We start from the raw sequence: 20,909 nt of genomic DNA, 5'->3' as shown, positions 1-20,909 counted from the left end.
GGCAGATAAAGACCCGAATGGTCCATCCAGTCTGCCCAACCTGATTCAATTTAAATTTTTTTTAAATTTTTTAATTTTTTCTTCTTAGCTATTTCTGGGCAAGAATCCAAAGCTTTACCCGGTACTGTGCTTGGGTTCCAACTGCCAAAATCTCTGTTAAGACTTACTCCAGCCCATCTACACCCTCCCAGCCATTGAAGCCCTCCCCTGCCCATCTACCACCAAACGGCCATACCCAGACACAGACCATGCAAGTCTGCTCAGTAACTGGCCTAGTTCAATATTTAATATTATTTTCTGATTCTAAATCTTCTGTGTTCATCCCACGCTTCTTTGAACTCAGTCATAGTTTTACTCTCCACCACCTCTCTCGGGAGCGCATTCCAGGCATCCACTACCCTCTCCGTAAAGTAGAATTTCCTAACATTGCCCCTGAATCTACCACCCCTCAACCTCAAATTATGTCCTCTGGTTTTACCATTTTCCTTTCTCTGGAAAATATTTTGTTCTACGTTAATACCCTTCAAGTATTTGAACGTCTGAATCATATCTCCCCTGTCTCTCCTTTCCTCTAGGGTATACATATTTAGGGCTTCCAGTCTCTCCTCATACGTCTTCTGGCGCAAGCTGTTCAATAAACTGTCTTGAGTGAGATGGTGAACAAACTCATACACCCGAGGCACTACTTGTTAATTTTTTGTGTCCTTACAGGGGTGATGTGTTCATTATCGGTCTTGGTATGATGACATATATGTATTAATTCTTTTAGTTATTTTTACAGGCACAAAAATGGTAATGTGCTTCTTATGATTTAATAAAGGAAAGGCACTTATCTTTATGCCCAATGGCTGCCCAACTGTTTCACTCTAGGTTTCATCAGGGACTATGCCTCCTTGCATACTTTCACAATAACCAATTTTCTAGTGGAAAGGTTTTTTAGAATTCACTTTCCCAGTCAAAATAACAAGCACGATCGCCAGCCTGTTTGTTGTCTTTGGCTGCCAAACTTAGCTGACAAGGCACTAAATACTGGTGATGATCGGCAATGTTGTGTGACATAGCCAGTCAGCGGCCAATCTAGAGACCAGGATACTAATGAGATAGCTAGCCATCCCCCGCCAAATATCAGAAGATAGCCGGCTCTGTGCTATTTAGATGGCCAAAAGCTGTTCCCAGCCATCTAAATAGCACTGAATATTGGCCCCAAACAACTTGAAACATCATCAAAAGTCAGAACAGCAGCTCTTTAGTAAATGTCTCTCAGAGGGCATATGTGCAGTTCAGAATGGTAAGGTATGAGATAAAGCACAGTTACTTACCGTAACAGGTGTTATCCAGGAACAGGAGGCAGATATTCTCACAGATGGGTGACATCATATGCGATTATATTCTCTCAAAGAGCGCAGAGAAAGGGGGGACATGATAGAAACATTTAAATACATCATGGGCTGCACTGAGGTGGAGGAAGAAATCTTTTTTTCTTACGGGTCCCATGGCGTCAAGAGGGCATCCGCTAAAACTCAGGGAGGGAAGATTTCATGGGGACACCAAGAAATACTTCTTCACCGAAAGGGTAATTGATCGATGGAATGGTCTTCCATGTCAGTAGTTGAGGCCAGTAACACGCTTGACTTCAAGGGATGATGGGACAGACAGGTGGGGTCGCTCCAGAGGAATGACTAAAAGATGGATTCTCGAGGAGGGAGGGTTCTTGAGTGGGCAGACTTCTTGGGCCGTCGGCCCTTTTCTGCCGTCATACTCTATGTTTCTATGTCATCCCTAGAGCCCAGTACGGACAGTGCTAAGGTGTATTGTCACTAAGCTTTAGAAGGCTTTGAGACTGTCCGCGCAACACGTGTGAGTGCCTTCCCACGTGACGCCAGCTCGTGAGTTCGTAAGTTTTATACTCAACTGAAGAAGCCAACTAGAGGAGGTGGGTGGGATGTGAGAATATCTGCCAGCTATCTCCGGATAATACCTGTTAAAGTAAGTAGCTGTGCTTTATCCCGGGACAAGCAAGCAGTATATTCTCACAGATGGGACTCATTAGCTTAATTAAAGGGGATGGAGGGAAAGTTAGCCTCCAAAGAAAACACTGCTCGGTTGATTAGCCATTTGGTCAAAATTAAAAGATAAAGTCAAGTATTCAAAAGCACTTATCTGTACTGTTCTGCCCCCACAGTTATGTGAACATTTTGCATTTGTTTTTCATATTGTAGCTCTAACGTGTTCAGGGCTGCTGTCAATTCCTGATTATCCTATCCATCTAGTCTGATAGGTCAGCCTCAGCATGTGGTCCTCTCTCTCCAATCACTTAAGTCCTAGTAGATGTATGTGAACCTCGCTTTCTAATTACTGAGGACCTGGCAAATGGTGCCTTCAGTGACATACACTATGCCCTAGTCTCAGACACTGACCTTAATGGTCTTATTCCTTGGTCTCTAGCCTTGTGGGTCTTCTTCTTGGCCCCTCCTCCCTGCAAGGCAGATTCTCTATCTTAGCTCACAGCATGTAGCTCTGCTCTGTCCCTCTCCTCCTAAAAACCAGACTATTCAAACGCACTTCATTTGTGTTCTTCTAGCCCAAACTCCTTTTAAGTATAGTTTTTCTTTAGCCTAGGGTTGTCAGGTAAGATTTGCATCTTTGCAGATGATACCAAAATCTGCAATAGAGTAGAGACGCTGGATGGTGTGAATAACATGAAGAAAGACCTGGCGAAGCTTGAAGAATGGTCTGAAATTTGGCAGCTAAAATTTAATGCTAAGAAATGCAAGGCCATGCATTTGGGCTGCAAAAACCCGAGGGAATAGTACAGATTAGGGAATGAAGAGTTTATGTGCATGACAGAAGAGCGAGACTTGGGTGTGATTGTATGTGATGATCTTAAGGTGGCCAAAGAGGTTGAAAAGGTGACGGTGAAAGTTACAAGGATGCTAGGTTGCATAGGGAGAGGTATGGTTAGAAGGAAAAAGAAGGTATTGATGCCCCTGTATAAGACTTTGGTGAGATCTCATTTAGAATATTGTGTACAATTCTGGAGGCAGCACCTTCACAAAGATATAATAAGGATGGAGTCAGTCCAGAGGAAGGCTACTAAAATGGTAGGTGGTCTTCATCATAAGGTGTATGGGGGACAGACTTAAAGATCTCAATCTGTATACTTTGGAGGAAAGGCCGGAGAGGGGAGATATGATAGAGATGTTTAAATACCTACGTAATGTAAATGCGCTTGAGTCGAGTCTCTTAAAATTTGAAAGGAAACTCTGCAATGAGAGGGCATAGGATGAAGTTAAGAGGTGATAGGCTCTGGAGTAATCTAAGGAAATACTTTTTACAGAAAGGGTGGTAGATGTATGGAACAGTCTCCCAGAAGAGGTGGTGGAGACAGAGACTGAGTCTGAATTCAAAAGATCCTGAGATAGGCACGTGGTATCTCTCAGAGATAGATAATGGTTACTGCGGATGGGCAGACTAGATGGGCCATTTGGTCTTTATCTGCCATCATGTTTCTATGTTTCTCTTTGGCACTCTGACAGGGCGTCCGGGTGGCTTCTTCTTTTGCCCTCTTTTTGTTTGGGTTTCGCTATTTAGGGGGTATGGCGATGGCCAGCAACCTGCTAAAAATTCAAATTCAGTTTCAATGTCCGGACCTCGATGCAGAAGTAAGTGTGAAGCACAAATAAACAGCACGTGCCAAGTCAGCTCAGGTCACGCCAGGCCTATCACCTGATCTACTGGTGCATTCTGTGCATCAAGGTGGATTTGCTGGAACCTCCTCGCTCCTCCCTCTGACCTTGTACACAGATACTGTGCACTGTATGCCGACAGGACAGCTGCCAAAGCCAGACGAGAGGTCGGAGGAAGCACTTTCCAAGGAGTGACACCTCTAGAACTTTCTTCTTGCCCTCACCTCTCCCATCTGTACTTCCAACCCATCCCTCCCCAGCCAGCAACTCTCTTTCCAAATTGGCCACTATTCTTTTTTCCCCTGACTCTACTTTCACTGGCCTTCCAAACATGGCCGGTAGCAGCAATTTATAAACGTTGCCCTGTCACCGGTCCTGAAGTCTTGTAGGCATTATGTCCCGCCGTCTCTGACATAACTTCCTGTTTCCTCAGGGGTGGGACCCAATGCTGAAAAGACTCTGGGGCTGGCGGCAGGGTAGCATTTGTAAATTGCTGCTGCCTTCGGCCATGTTTGGAAGACCAGTAAAGGTAGAGTCAGGGGAAAGGGGAACAGTGAGCAATTTGAAAGGAGAGTTACTGGACCGGGGAGAGGATTCAAGGTATTTGCTTATGCTGATGACATACAACTTTTACATCCTCGTCAAACATACACACCCCAGCTGAGATACAAGAAATCAATCTAAAAATAGATAAAATCAATCAATGGCTGACTAAGACTATGCTGTCTCTAAATATTGCAAAGAAGAAAGCTCTTGTTTCCAACTAGAGATCATGAAGTCCTTCGAGCACCAATTTGTATTCGATCTTTCCCAATTCAGCTAGACACTGCTAGATGTAGTTTCAGCCAATAAACTCATTTATCACCATCATTTATCACCGTCCTTCCTCCCCTCCCTCTTACTGCCACACTGAAACTACCTGACTTACTCTTTACCTCTCTAGAAATGACAAATGATCTTCCATTGTAACCCACCGTTTATAATTCTTTTGTAATCCGCCTTGAACCGCAAGGTAATGGCGGAATAGAAATCTCTAATGTAATGTAAATTAGATCAGCTGTCCAAAAATGTTTCTTTAAGTTCAAAATGATTTGTTCTATTTCTTCACTTCTAGAGCTAGCGTCCCCTTAACATTCTGGTTCATTCCTTAGTTATTTCCTATCTGGACTATTATAATTCCCTACACCACAGCATTAGACAGAAAGAAATGAGAAGGCTTCAACTCATTCAAAATAATGCTATAAAATTCATATACAATGCTAAGAAATTCGATCATGTGACTCCTCTACTGAAAAAAGCTCCCTGGCTGCCAATTTTACACCCATCACTTTTAAAATCCTAGTTTTGACATTCAAAGCTAAATCAACACATTCTCCTGCTTTTATTGATAGGTTGATTATACCTTACTCTACAACTAGGTCTTTAAGATTCACCAATGTTTCTTATCTGTTACCTCTTTATATAATATAGTCTATGATATTACTCGTAAATCCATATTCTCTGTGGTTGCACCAACACTATGGAATGCCCTGCCAATATTGCTCAGACAGAAGGATACTTTACAGAAATTTAAATCAGAAATAAAAACATTTTTATTCAAAGATGTTTTTAACATGTAAGATTCTAATTTCTATGCTATGTGGCACATTTTATTTCGCTACCTTGTGTGCTTTCCCTTTCCCCCTTTTTTTTCCTATATACAGATTGTATTTCTTCTCTTTTTTCCCTCTTCATTTCAAGTATTTTATTGCACACCACTTAGATTTTCATTGACAAGCAGTTAATCAAAACTTAATAAATTTGAAACTTGTGTTGGAGGAAGAGAGAGGGTATGGGGATGTGCTGAACCTGGTTGAGGGGGATTTGCTGCAATTCGGGAGAATATAGAGGTGTGCTTAGAAGGGGACAGAGAGAGAGAGAGAGAGAGATTGAACTAGAAGAAGGGAAGAGGGGGAAAGATGCTGGACCCAGGGAGGGGGGATCAAATGGGAAGACACAAATTAGAGGTGGGTAAAGAGAGATGTCAGTCCACAAAGGGGGGGGGGCAGAAGGAAAGAAAGGGAGAGATGCTGGACCCAGCATGTGGGGTGCAGGATGAAGGGAAAAGAGAGGAAAGGGACAGATCAGAGAATAGAGATGCTGGGTGTGGAGTAAACAAAGAGACAGGGAGGCAATGCTGGGAAAAGTGGTGGCATGGGGAGAAGTGAATATAAGGGAAGGATAGGAACACTAAGAGGTCAGATGCTGAACATGTGGGGAGGACATGAACAAGGACATAGGAGAGATACTGGACAAGACAGTTAGTGATGCAGAGAGAAGATGGATGGTGGACATGGAAAGAAAAGAAATGTCAACTGAACAGGAGACCCTAGAAAGACAAGAAAAACAAGAGAGGAAACACGTGGACCAAATTGAATGGAAAAATAAAATGGCCAAATAGTTTATTTTGAATTTATTATTTAGAACATGTGCACCTCTGATATCTTGAATGTAATTCTCTGTCTCTAATATTGCTGTATGTGCAACTTTGACTTCTTGTAGTTTCTAGATTCCAGTTCAGTTTATTGCCTTCATATTACTATTGCTGATCTGGAGTCCCTTGTTTTATATTTGTTGAGAGTCGGTCTGTTTTGTGCATGTGACCCAGTTGTGGTGTTCTTCTAATATGTACTGTAGTTTTTGTGTAGAGATCTGTAGTAGTTCCATTTCTATTTCTTCTGTTCTATCACTAGATGGTATACTGATGTTTTCGGGTCCAGTGGAATATTTGCAGTGCTGCCTTTTCATACATTAGGTTGTTGCTCCTTGAGTCCTAGGGGCTACTGTAATTATAGTATGGTAAGATGTTTCTGCATAAGAGGGTGGGGGGGGGAGACTACACAGGGGAGGAGAGAAAGTGAGAGATGAATACAGGGAAGAGAAAGGGGAGAGTTACTGAAAGGCTGGAGAATGAGAGACTGTGGGAGAGAGATGGGGAGGACTAGGGTGATGGAAAGAGATGAGAAGCTGGATAATGCCGAGGTGGTGAGAGAAAATGTTCAGTAGCAATAAAAAAAAAACAAAAAAATTAAAGAAAATACAAAAATTTCCTTTTAGTGCTCATCTAGTTAAAAAAACTAGTTGTTTTAACCCTTCTTTTCCCCCTCATCCCCTTCCCTCAAAAAAGACAAGGCTTGCTAGTGCTTAGGAGCTTTAAGTTATCCATTAACATTTCTTGAGTGTTCTTGGAGTTTTGAGCAAATAGTATTTTTAAAAAAAAATCACCAGTTTCCTCCACATTCGTTTTCACGTTCCTGTCCTCTAGGGTGCCCTTTTCTCTGTACACACAGTTCTTAGACTTAAGATGAAACTGGACCCTAAAAACTGCAAACAAACTCAACACATTGCAGCTTAAAACTGATTGTTTGGAAGAACAATGTCACAAAGGAGAGATTGGTTTCAAAACCTAAGTACTAAACCCTAGGAAATGTGTGGCACATTGGTTAGAGCTACAGCCTCAGCACCCTGAGGTTGTGGGTTAAACCTCACACTGCTCCTTGTGACCCTGGGCAAGTCACTTAATCTCCCACTGCCCCAAGTATATTAGAGTGCGAGTCTACCGGGACACATATAAATACTTAAATAAAATAAATAAATTTGCTCTGAGCATTTAGAGATTTTAATAACTGCTTAATAGAAGAATTCCAGTGCATGTCTGATGCACAAAACAACTCACTGCGTGTTTTTCTCCTCAATCGCCCATTTTCCGATCCAGTAATGCAAATTAGCTATTTAATATTAAAACCCAATGCAAACTACCTGAGTGATTGATGCACTAATATCTCTTGGCAATGCACAAAAACATGCGATAAAAAAAGCGATTTAAAAAGCAATTGGTCAAGACCAGTTAGTTTACCTGCCTTACCAGCATTTTTTAAAATGGGCACAGATGCTCTGCATATGTTACATATGCACATTATCTGCCCCATAAAAAAAACACACCAGAAAAAAAGCACTTCCACCCTCTTGATGCCCAAGCAAAAATTGGCAGGAGGGATGCCCACTCCTTCCTGCCAACAGAAGCCCACGGGACACAGAGGAAATAGCCTAAGGCCCTGATTGGCTCAGATGCCTAAGGCCCTTTGGGAAAAGCCTTAGGTGTCTGAGCCATTCTGGGCCTTAGGCACCTCCCCATGCATCACATGATGCACCGAGGAGGTGAAGTCCTACCATTTTGGATCGGCAGGCCTCAGAGCTGGAGGGAGCGTGCAAAGGTAGTGGGGGGGGGGGGGGAGGTATTGGTTTGGGGGAGCATCCAGTGGCAGGAGGGAGTAGGCACCCCTCCTGCCTTATTTGGGGGGGGAAGAGAACGGAATGGGGAGGGGGTGGTGCTTGGCATGGGGAGGGGCCTACGTTGGCATGAGGAAGTGGGCATCTCTCCTGCCAATTTTCACTGGCTGGGGTGTGTGTGTCAGTCCCTTGTGCTTCCCCTGCCAGCTCTGCGTATGTGTGTCACTCTCACGTCGGTCAATTGGACAGGAGAGACAGGGATTATGATGAACCTCCGCGTGAATCATTTGCATGTAAAATTTTGAGAGCATCAATAGCTTTTCTAGAATCAGCCAAAAATCAGATTGGAGCGGACCCATGCAGTCTTCCCAATCCTGTTTAGTGCATCTGGCTCTTAGTCCCTTGTGCTTCTTCTACTGAGGTCACTCTGTCAGCCCTCACCACCATCAGCATGTCAAAATACATTTGCCTGGAGAGTCTGGAGCATCTTAAAGTAGAAACACATGTTGTAAAATGACAAATGGCTATGAAATTGAACACCTGAAAGGCAAAGACTGCCTGAGAATTGTGTAAAAAAGGTGGAGGGAGGGCTGAGGCAAGGGAGCAACTGAACCTTTCCAACTAACACTTAATTTTACCATATTCTTAGGCTTTCCTGGATAAATGTGTTTTGCATTTGCTGCCAGAAGTCTGCTGAAAAAAAAGTTTTAAAGTTAACCCCCCACCAAAAGTTAAGCTGTTTCTGCACTTCTTCATAGGAACTTATTTGTACAACGGCATTTTCATGATTACCAAACAGAAAGCGTGTGTAGTACAGAAAGTTTGGGCCTGACTGGATCAGGTTGTATCTGCTGTCCAAGTTAATGGCCTTGTGGAATGGACAGTTAGGGAACTTTGAGAAGGTGTGGGAACTAGAAAAGGCTGGGATGTGCAGTTACATAAAGAAAAGTCAAACCACAGTATCTATAGTGACCTGAGGGACAGTTAACTATGTAAGGAAGGCTGGGGTAGAGATGGGGGATGTGTGGAGAACAGTTGGTAGTTTTTTTAGCGTTGTTTGTTTTCAATGGAGGATAATGGAAAGTTTAATTGGCTACTTGGGGCTTAGATAGGGAGCGAAGTAGTTATACTATAGAAACATTATTATTTGTGAGAAGAAATGATGATTTGGATTTATTGGAGGTCAAAAGCTTGTATGGTGTAATATAAATATATTTTTTTATTTTATTTCATTCGTTTTCTATCCCGTTGTCCCCAAACAGCTCAGAACGGGTTATATAGTGAACAGGTTACAATTTGACTTAATTACAGTACAAGTTTATAATGCAAGGTTGTATTCTAACTTGATACTAACTAGGGGTTTAGGTACCAATAAATCTAGAGTTTCCAGGTTACAATTTGCCATACATCACTTAGTATGATGCCTTTGTTATTTATTGAACTGGCATTTATGAGGTGATAGATCGTTTTTTAGTTGTGAGGGGTGTATGAGAAAATGGGGATTCCTCCTAGGTTGTGGGGGATGTGTTGGGAGGGTTTTTGGGTCAGCATATCTACCCTGGTTGATGATGACTGGGCAATGTGTTATTGAGAACATGAAATCTCAGGAACCTCCGATGATCCGGAAATATCGGGATGTGGAGGTACACTTCCGTGAGATCCAAGGAAGCCAAAAACTCCCCAGGCGCCACTGCTGCCATTACAGAATGCACTGTTTTCATTTGGAAACACGGAACTCACAGGAATGCGTTTACTGCTTTCAGGTCCATAACTGGTCTACAATCTTCAGTCTTTCTTTGGCACGATGAAGTAAATCGAGTATCTCCCGGAGCCCAAGTTGTCCCTTGGGACCTGCTCTATGGCCGCCAGATCAAGTAACTGGCGCACCATAGCGCGCACCTTGCTGGCCCTGTCCGGATTTCCCTTGGGAGAGGACAGGAAGAGGTCCGCCGGCGACCGGAAGAACTGTAGTCAAAGGCCCTCCCCTGAGTACCTTTAGGACCCACTGGTCCGAGGTTATCTTTAGCCATTCCGGAAGGAAGGCCGAAAGCCGCCCCCCGATCCGAGGGGGTTTCGTGGCGTCATAATTTTCTCTTGGGAGGGACAGAAGGTAGGGAGTTGGAAGACTGTTGGCGCTGCACCTCCAAAGCGAGGTCTAGAGGATGCTTCAAAATGCTGTCCTGCCGCAGGGGGTCTGGCGTACTGTGAGGTTCACCGGATGGGATGAAAATTCAGCTGTGCTATCCCCCTGGTCAGGCGAGGTCTAGAGCCAGGAAGCATCTTAGGCTTATGGTCCTGCACACTGGCCATAAGGTCATCCAAACCCTGGCCAAAAAAAGAGTGAACCTTTAAAAGGCAACTTACTCAGCATAGTCTTAGATGAAGAATCACCCACCACTGGCAAATCCATAACATTCTCCTTGCAGATACTGAATAAGCTCCCAGCTAAGCGAAAACTTTCAAGATATCATAGAGTGCGTCTGCCAAATAATTCACCCCAGAAACCAGGAAGTCGAGGTCCAGAAGGACAACCTCTTCAGGAGTTTAATATGACATGCCCGGGCCACAAAGGAAGTGGCCACCGCAGCTTGCACTCCTGCCCCAGCGGAATCAAAAAGACGCTTCATGACAAAATCCACTCTTCTGTCCTGGACATCCTTCAGGACAACCCCTCCATCCAAGGGCAAAGAGGTACGTTTAGTAACCTGAGCCACCGCTGAATCCACCTTCGGCGGGACTAAGCGCTTGGAAAATTCCGATGCCATGGGATACAACTTAGCCATGGCCCTAGCACACTTCAGGGGACCCTCTGGGGCCTTCCAAACCTCCAAGAGCATTTCCGCCAACTCTGCGTGGTCCAGAAATGCAGCGGAAAGCGGGGGCTTAGAACTCATGATGGAACACTCTGCCTGAACCACTGAGTCTGAATCAAATTTCAATGTCCGCAGGGACTCAGAGACAAGATCAGGGAGGTGGCTGGACTTAAAGAGCCTGATCCTCTCCCAAATTGCGGAAATCAGTGTTCTGGGAATCTCTTAGATCCACTAAGCTAGCTACATCAGCGGACCCCATCGAAGAGCCATGCGACAGCAACGGCATAGAAATTGACGTAGGCAGCAAGGCAATAGCGGGGAGCTGCCGCTGGCTTCCAGGTGGACCAGCAGGGGAGCAAATGGACGTGCTGGAATCCAAAGGCTGATGAGACTACCGCACCGAAGTCTGAGAGGGAGAGAGAGACATAGTCCTTTTTCTCATGAAAGCCTGATACATCATATCCACAAATTCCGGTGGAAAATAGTCACCTGTGGCAAGAGCCGAACTGCGGGACTCAGATTTGAGACTTTTCCCTGGAACTGCGCTTGCATTTCGCAGAAGCACCCTCCTCGCCCAATTTTGGTGTCCCAGATGCTGGAATCACATCACCGGCAGAATCAGAGGAAAGCAGGGCCTCTCCGGAGGATAGTGAGGGATCCACGCATGGTTCACGACCTTCGAGGGCCATAGCGCACATAATACAAGGCTGCGAATCCGCCAGCCATCCGCCGCATTTATGGCATGAATCCATGCCATCCTGTCCTGAGTGTCCATCTGTGAAGTTTGGAGCAAAAACGAAGCTTCGAAGTCCAAAAAATATACTTTTGAAAACTGTAAAGAAAATCCAAGATGGCCGTCGCGGGTGCCGATTTTGCCCTAAAACTGCCAGGGAAAAACGCAGGGAACCGTGAAAAATGGCAATTTTACAGGTGTGTGTGTGTGTGTGGGGGGGGGGGCAAGGCATGCAGGCATCCAAAACCCTGATTTCAACCCCCCACCCCAAATCGCCAAACTCTGTGACTCACAGGCACCACAGAGACATGTACTGCAATACATAGTACAAGCAAGGAGATCAGTACCTCAGGAGCTGATTAAACTGGATTTTTCAGGTCTTCTGACTGCCTCACTTTCCCTGTCACCACAGATCACAACCACCAGGACCCCTCAGGGAAATTAGGGAAGACATGCGGTCTGGTTCCGAACCCGGCGTACCTCCACAGAACCGCAGCAGCCCACGCTCTACCCCTTTGCGAATGAACCAAGGGAGAGATGGCTCCCGATCCAATCTGCAGGCTGTCTAGATGGCTTACTGCAGTTTAAGCTTACAGAGCACCCTCCAGAAAGCAGACAAAATTTAAAATGTTTACGATCTCCCGGCGAAGGATCCCTCCCAGAGTTGATCCGCAACACGTGGGCAAACCCACAAAACAAATCAAATAAAAACTAGGAATTGAAAACAAATCATGAGCAGAAGAGACTGAATTCACCCATGAAGTGAGGCTGCAGGAACAAACTGAGCATGACAGGAAGCTCCAAGACAGATAGTCTCAAGGGGAGGGAACAAGTTTTATTAGCCCTGCAGCTGAGGCTACAAAGGATACATGATCCCACGAGTTCAGACTCCAGAGGGATTTTACAAGAACTCCTTTTGTAAGAGTTTACTATTTTCCAATAAATAAAAAAAACAAGTGAATGAAGACCAATTACAACAGGAGAAATCTCTTGATGTTACTAATCTTTTAGAAATGTCTGATGAAGCATTAGCTAAACCAGCAACACTCTTGGTAACAGTTGCATTTGCCCCAGATAAAGAATGGATAATGAGAGTTTTCTTCATAAATAAATCTAAGGAATTCTTAGGACATAAAATACTGATATTTCCTAATATCTCTAAGGACATTCAAAAAAGAAGGAGGCAATTTTTGTTGATGAGAGCTGCAGCAACCTCAATTGGAGGAGTGTTTTTCCTCAGATATCCATGGAAGTGCATAATTAGATATAAATCCTTTAAGTATGTCTTTTATGATCCATCATAGTTGACAAGTTTTTTATCTCTAAAACGCCAAGAAATTATAAGAACTTCTAATGTTTAGAATTGACTCTGTCCAGCACAGGTTTCTTATTTGCTACCAGTTTATTTGTTCTTTTTAATGTTTAAATCACTCAAGTAAAATCTTAGATCTGGTTAATTGAGGACTTGAGTTTGATTGAATTATCTCCTTTTTTCCTTGTTTGTAAACTAGGATTTAAATTTGCGTTTAAAATTTACTTGTTCAAACAAACTTTCTGTTCAAGAATGTAATGCTTGGAATTATTTTTTTTTTAATTTGAAATAAAGAATTAAAAAAAAAAAAATTCCAATATGACTGATGCACCAAATCAAAGCCTGCTTTGGAAACACTATTGGGCTAGTGTTTTAGTTCTGTGCTCACGCTGGTCTAGGAACATGATGGAGGGGGGGAGGGAAAAGCCTGTATATCTATATGTACAGCTGGAGACATATTTATTTGATGCCCCACTATTCACTCACTTTATAGTCCCATCAGGATTGTCCGTTATGACTGCACTGGTGTGTCCTAGGATGTAGCCGGGGATCCAGCCCTCGGCTGCTGGGCACTGGTCAGTGGCAGCTCGGAACACCAGAAACATGTTCTGTTGGTTGCTTGCCAGGATTTGTACGACCTCTCCTTGGTAGACATTAATCTCATCCTCCTTCACCGCCATGTAATCGTGTGTCACAAGCATTGTGGAGATATTGCTACTGCTGCTACTTTCACTCTGTGGAGGTGGAACAGAATGGAGTTGGGGGAGGGGGAGGAGAGGGGAATGGTGAGAAAAGGGAAAAGAACAGCATTTAGTACTTGAACAGTATAAGAATCCCGCAGAGTGAATGTTTCTACAGCCTCAGTTCCTCATGGCTGTATGATGCAAAGCATCTCATCCAGAAGTATGTCTGTAGCCTACCCACAATGCACAGGATCCCCCCTGCAAAGTGGAAGTATTTAGTGAGGTTAATACGTCTGGGCACAACTGTGATTTTTTTCTCATATCTGTGGGACAGGGCCCCCTTAAATGCTCAGATTTCAGACACCTGCAAGTGCCTTTTCTCAAAACAATGCACCCATAGTCAAGTCACAAATATCAAAATGCTAGAATGCAGTCAAAATGGGGAATTGCAATTTTGGGTGGGGGAGGGGGGATAGAAGGTAATTAAGTGGAAAATTAGCTACATATGTAGAAAACTGGCTCTGATATTCCCAATTTCCAAATTACAACCTGCTTTTGCACTTCTCTACTTTTGTCTGCAGAATACTGTGAATGAACAGTGAGAACAGTATGACCACTGCAAACTCAGACTTATCAAGCATAGAATGGAGCCAGAATGATGAGCGAAGGAGCAGAGTATAAGATATGGTGAAGAGGACTGAGGGCGGGGGGTTAAGGAGAAAGGGTGAAGCAAAGGGATAACAGCACTCAGACTTGAAAAGTTTTTCTGATGTTTGTATCATACAGAAATGACTAATATTTTGCTCTGGGGAATTTACTGGTATTCTTCAGTTAAAAATGAAAATGAGAAGTCCTATATATGAGTACTGTGTAAAGAAAATTGATACACAAGTGTATACACAAAAATGTTGATATTCAGCTTATCATTTCGACAGCACTGTGCAGTAGCTGGATTAGCAGAATGCTGCAGTTCTACATGGAGAAAGTGTTTCCAATTCATAGTTTACAATCTCAAAATAGGTACAAATATACTGCAAAACAAGTTGGTGTTTTAGAATGGCCAAATGCAGTGCATGCTGCTCTGCTCTAATCTAATCTAATCTTCGGTTTATATACCGGGTCTTCTCCCAATGGATCTCGACTCGGTTCACATATAATTAAGACTAGAATACATAGAAAAAGAAGAAGAAGAAGAGAAGTAAGAACTATAGTATTATCATTTTGTTGATACTGTAATTAAACGTGCATTTGCTAGAAACGTTACAGCGTAAAGGAAAGAACCTTTTAACAACTGAAAAAAGATTTGGGCTTTGGTCTGCTGAATGGCAGTGTGGACGCCAAGTCGTTAGCAACTGGCTAAAAGTTTATTGGTGAGGCCTTAGGATAGTGAGTTCCAAACCAGTCAGGTTTTCAGGATATCCACAATGAATATGCATTAGAGAGATTTTCATAATGGGGATGAGTATGAAAATCAAAAACATAAATATTCATTGTAGCTATCCTGAAAATCAAACTGGCTGGGGTTTCCCCAGGACATGTTTAGGGATCACTGCCTTAGGGTATCATACATATACCATGATTAAAGAAGAACCAATCACTGGCCATATCCAGATAAGGTGGCCAGTAATGGCACTATGAATAAATGAATGAATTGACAGCAGATAAAGACCTGAATGGTCCATCCAGTCTGCCCAATAGGTGCACTACAAATCCATAATTAAATTCAACTGTCTTTGTTCATTAATATTTCTGGGTTATAGATCATAAAAGTCTGCCCAGTAATGTGCTTAGGTTCCAACTACTGGAGTTGCCGTCGAAGCTCACTCTAGCCCATCTAGACCATCCTAAATTACTGGAGTTTCCATCAAAGCCCTCCCCAGCCGAATAGCCATATATATTGCCACGTTATATTTTACCAAGTTTGTTATGTATGCAAATTTGTAACCCATTCTGAGCTCTCCTGGGAGGACGGGATATAAAACCAAATCTCTCTCTCTCTCTCTAGATAGACAGATATCTACAGTTTTACTTTGATCTGTTTTAGGCAGAGATTTCAGAAGACCATACAAGTTTTTTTTGTTTTTTTAATTGGACTTTGTTAGATTATACTAAGTAGCGCTCCAGGCTGCACCTGACTGATGTCGCTGGAAACTATTTTTCTCTATCTCCATCTACTGGTTAGAGGATATAATTCATTGATGTGGACTCATCTAGCAGGGCTCATGGAAAGAAAATTAACAGGTAAGAATGAATTTCACCAACTTGGAAGTCCAGACCACATTTATTTCATCCATTACAAAAGGCCGAAAGAAGGCCAAATGAGTGTTGACAAGTTAAAAGATGTGAAGAAAAGAGACTATTATAACCAAATGAGCTTCCCTCAATTTAAAAAAATGGAAAGCAAATCTAAATGAAAATTTTTTTTAAAAATGCATACACTCTGGCAAGTTAGATACAAAACACAAGTCAAACAGGCAAAAAGAGAATTTGAAGAGAAGCTTGCCAAAATGACAATCCCCCCCCAAAAAAACCAACAACCCTCAAAATCTTTTCCAGGTACATATGAGCAAGTTTATGAAGGAGGTTGGCTAAACGTTAGATGATCAAATGAAGGTGTAAGAAATGACTGTGCTGGAAAAGATTATTTAATTGTGATGATTCAGAGGAACTAAATCAAATTGCAATAAACCCAGAAAATGTAGTAGGGCAAAATCAACAAACTAAAGACTAGAAAATTACTTGAAATTGATAGTATACCTCCAGAGTACTGAAAGAACTCAAAAATAAATCTATTATTAGTAATTTGTAACCTATCAAAAATCACCTATGGTACCTGAAATTGGAGAATGGCCATAGTAATATCAATGTTTAACACAGGTCTAAAAGGTGATCCTGAACACTACAGCCACATAGAACAAAATAACTCAGCATAAAGTTACAGTTTTATTGGATAAAGCCAACATGAATTTAGCCAGTGACATTATGCCCAATTTTTTTTGTTTCTTGATGGTGTGAACAACATTGGATAAATGTAAGTTGGTTCTCAATATCCCCTCTTTCCGTTTTGTGAAACTGGAGGAATATAGGTCCTCCAACTTCTGCAATGTGGGACTACAGCTGTGGAACACTGTCAAACTGATTAAGATCTTTTAAGAGCATTAAGTTTTTAAACAAAGATTTTAAGACTTTACTCTTTCAACAAGCTTTTAGTGATATTTAGGTTGATTACATGATCAGGATGATGAAGACAGCAAGATTTTTTGATATATGGATACAATTTTAATGTTTTACATTTTTTTGTACCTTATTGTGTAAGTTTATTTGGATCCTGCCTAGAATTGTGGATAGAGTAGTGAATTATGGACAGGAAAGTAGAGGAAATGGAGAGAATGAAAGTTAGGACAGAGGTAGGCAGAACTTGAGGCTGCCACCTTCCTCCAAGGCAAGGACTCCCAAATAATTTGGGAGAAAAGTAAATTTTCATTTTATTTTAATTTTAATGTAAGAGGACTCCAGTCAGAGGATTGGAGGAAGAGAGTCTGAAAGATTAAGCCCCAGAAAAATAGAACACACTACAGCTGTTGGAATCAAGGTTAGCAGTTGCTACAGATGACACCACTAGCTAGTAACTGCTGGAGGTGCACATAAATTGTGAATTTGTAAAAGAAGTAAGGGGCAAGGTGGGATGCAAAATACAGGGAACATTGTAAAAGAGACTGGCTTAGCAGGGTTTAATAAAGGCTTGGATAATTTCCTAAAAGTTGAGAAAATCCACAACTTTTTTTCTAGGACAGGCAGCATAAAATGTTTTACTGTTGGTATATTGCCAGGTACTTGTGACCTGGATTGGTCATTACTGAAAACAGGATACTGGGCTTGATGGATCTTTAGTCTGTCCCATCTTAATTTGTACCTGGAATAAGATTTAGAGTCAGTGATGTTGCACTGGGACAAGAGTCGCACGATCCAATTTCCTAGTATGGTAAAGACTATGAACAATGGTCCACGCCTCCTGACCCAGCTGATTCTAAGAATTTTTTTTTACCTCCCTCCCATCTCCCGCGCATAACTTTAGAATCCTTGGTGGTCCAGCAGTGAATTGTGGGACCACAAGATCTCACGGCAACCAATCAGCTAGCGGCTCTGCACGAGCAAAGAAGGTCGCTCCTGCCGCAATTCACCGCTGGACTACCAGGGATACTAAAGGTTATCTCGGTTTATATTCGGGTCGGTTTATATTTGCGTATATACAGTAGTCAATGATAATAATCCCTGTTCTTTTTAACATTTTTGTAAGCAATATTGATGAAGGGCTGATAAGATTTGCTTCTTTGCGGATGTTACCAAAATCTACAATTGAGTAGATCCCCCCGATGGTGTGGATAACATGAGGAAGGACCTAATAAAGCTTGAGGAATGCTCTGAAATTTGGCAGCTAAGATTTAATGCTAAGAAATGCAACATCATGCATTTGGGCTACAAAAACCCGAGGGAATGGCAGTTTAGGAGGTGAAGTTTCAAGTTTCTTTAAAATTTCTTATACCGCCCAATCAACTTTCTAGGCAGTGTACAAAGTCATAAAAACGTGTATTGACAAAAAAACAAACATATTTAAGATGACAGAACATCATTAAAAACAATAATTATTAAAAACATTTAAAAACAAAGACAAAAGGGAAAAGGGCAAGAACTACAATAATCAAGTAGAAAGAAAACATATAGGGAACAAAACAAAAGGAGGGGTAGCTAAAAATAAAATCAAGCTATGTAGCCCTGAAAAGGACATTTAGGTCTCGAAGGCATCAAGAAAAAGGAATGTTTTTAACTTTGTCTTAAAATTATTAAGAATTGATTATTCCAAAGAGAGGGAGTGCTAACAGAGAAGATGGTATACCTCATTGTGTTGATATACTTCAGAGATGGGATAGAAAGAAGATTTTTGGCACACAATCTTAGATTATAGGGGATTAAGAAGATTATTAATAAATTTGGGTTGGCTATTTTGTCTAGTTTTAAAAGTTAAAAGAATTTTATAAGTGATTCTGTGTTCTACTGGTAACCATTGAGCTTTATGTTGGGGGGGGGGGGGGGGTGACATGGTCAAACTTCTTTGCATTAAATATAATCTTTACTGCAGTGTTCTGTATTATCTGGAGTCTTCTTATTTCTTTTTTAGTTATGCCTTTGTAGAGGGCATTACAATAATCAATGCAGGAAATCATGAGAGAATGGATCAAGATGTTCAGAGAAACGGGCTGTAACAATTTGGATATGGACCTAATCATGCGTAGCCGGTAAAAGCAGCGCTGGACTACTGTGCTGATATGGCGATGATAATTGAGTTTACTACCGAACGTGATTCCGAGTAGTTTTAAAGAGGGCACAACTTTAAGAGATTGAGTTTTAAATGTAAGAGGAGTTTGCATCCTTGTTGGGAAAAATCATTAATTTGGACTTTTCGATGTTCAAAGAAATCATATGTAAATCTAGCCTGGAATTGATTTTTTCCAGTTTTTTTCAGTTTTCAGTTAAATTGTTTAAGTCTATCGGATGAACTTTTGTGCATGAGAGAGGAGTGGGACTTGGGAGTGATAGTATGTGACGATCTTAATGTAGTCAAACAGGTTGAGAACGTGACAGTGCAGGCTAGAAGGATGTTTGAGTACATAGGGAGGAATGGCCAATAAGAAAAAGGAAGTACTGATACCCCTGTATAAAATTCTGGTGAGACCTCATTTAGAATATTGTGTACAATTCAGAAGACCACATCTTCAAAAAGAGTCGGTCTAGCGGAAGGCTACTAAAATGGTCAGTGGTCTACATCACTGTTCTTCAACCGCCGGTCCGCAGGAAATTTCTGCCAGTCCGCACAGGGTTGGCAAGATCGACGAGATATTTTTAGCTGGTCCGCGCTGGGCAGGATAGATCATGGGGAGCCTCCGACAGTGGCTTTCTCCCCTCTGCAGCTCTCCTTTATTTCCCAGCGCAGCGATTCACAAATGCAGCCTTGGGGCTTTTGCTGAGTCGAGGCTGCCTCTGATGATGCAACTTCCTTATCTTCATTCTAGTATGAAGTTTGCTATAGCAGGAAGATCATTTTGCTGGATGAAGCATGTTATGCTGAATGGTTGACATCAACGAAGATAAGTGAACTGTGTCTCTTGTTCTTTTTCCTTTGTTCCCTGTGCACAGTGGTAGGATTTTTCCCATTTTGAAAAATTACATTTTGAAACTTTGTAGAGTTTTTTGCCTGTGATACAGAATTAGAACGGCTAAAAAACTCATTGGGTTGCTTTCTGCATATCATTATTAGTTGAGGCTTTTTCTCCACTGAATTTAAATGGTTTTTCAGGGAGTACCCCCACCACTTAGCTAATAACATTTGTTTATGAGTTTTGAATTTATATTTTGTTATTATTATTAGTATTCTGGTGAGAAATGTTTAAATACCTATGTGGCATAAATATGCATGAGGCGAGTCTCTTTCATCTGAAAGGAAACTCCAGAATGAGAGGGCATAGAATGAATGTAACAGATTACTCCTGAGCCCATCACCTAAGGATATACTTTTTACATAAAGGGTGGTAGTTGCGTGGAATAGTAGAGATGGTAGAGGTAGAGACAGAAACTGTGTCTAAATTCAAGAAAGTGTGGAACAGCATGTGGGATCTCTTGGGGAGAGTAGGAGATAGTGAATGCTATGGATGGACAGACTGAACAGGCCATTTGGCCTTTATCTGTCATCATGTTTCTATCTCAAGGTCATGAAATGATTCAACCAAAGGTATTGGGCCTCAGCAAGAAGAAGAGCAACTGATGGCCAATGCTGTCTACTAGTAAGCCAGGAGGCAGTAGATTTTAATGTGAACAAGTGCAAAGTGATGCACCTAGGGAAGAATAATACAAACTACAGGTACAAGAGATGTGTTTCATGATAGGAATTCCTCCCAGGAAAAAGGATCTTGGTATCAAGGACAATATGTTTAAATCCTCTGATTAGTGTGCAGTGGTGATATAAAATGCAGAGCAGAATGTTAGGCATTATTTGGAAAGGAGAATGAAACAGAGAATATCATAATGCTTTTGTATGTCTTCACAGTGCAACCTGTACCTTGACTATTGAAAGCATTTCTGGTTGTTTAATCTAAAAAATAAATAAATCATATAGAAAGGTACCGAGAAGGGAGACCAAAATGATAAAGGAGACGGAACAACTTCACTCTTAAGAAGTTAGAAGTCTTCAGCTGGGAGAAGACAGTTGAGATAGAATAAAGGTCTATAAAATCATGAGTGAAGTGGAATAGGTTAACATGAACTGGTTGTTCATTCTTTCAAAAAGTACAACAAATAGGAGACATTACTAAATAACACATTTAAAACAAGTTGGAGAAATTAGTTTTTCACTCAGTGCAC

General features: G+C 41.8%; 1 protein-coding gene across 7 annotated transcripts in view; it reads right to left on the bottom strand.

Moving 5' to 3' along the window:
* TRIO (trio Rho guanine nucleotide exchange factor) overlaps window positions 1–20,909 on the bottom strand; it is an 830,868-nt gene that overhangs the window by 57,395 nt on the left and 752,564 nt on the right. For 6 of the 7 annotated variants that reach the window (XM_033929845.1, XM_033929848.1, XM_033929849.1 and 3 more), the window contains one exon: window positions 13,300–13,547. In XM_033929845.1, the coding sequence (XP_033785736.1) occupies window positions 13,300–13,547 (248 nt within the window). Of the gene's footprint in view, window positions 1–13,299; window positions 13,548–20,909 lie in introns of those variants that run through there. The other variant, XM_033929852.1, reaches the window with a different exon arrangement.

The sequence above is a fragment of the Geotrypetes seraphini genome, chromosome 2 (genome assembly GCF_902459505.1).
Source record: "Geotrypetes seraphini chromosome 2, aGeoSer1.1, whole genome shotgun sequence".
NCBI classification, from domain to species: domain Eukaryota; kingdom Metazoa; phylum Chordata; class Amphibia; order Gymnophiona; family Dermophiidae; genus Geotrypetes; species Geotrypetes seraphini.
Note: the sequence above shows the minus strand (reverse complement) of the source record. Positions and strands in the feature narration are given on the sequence as shown.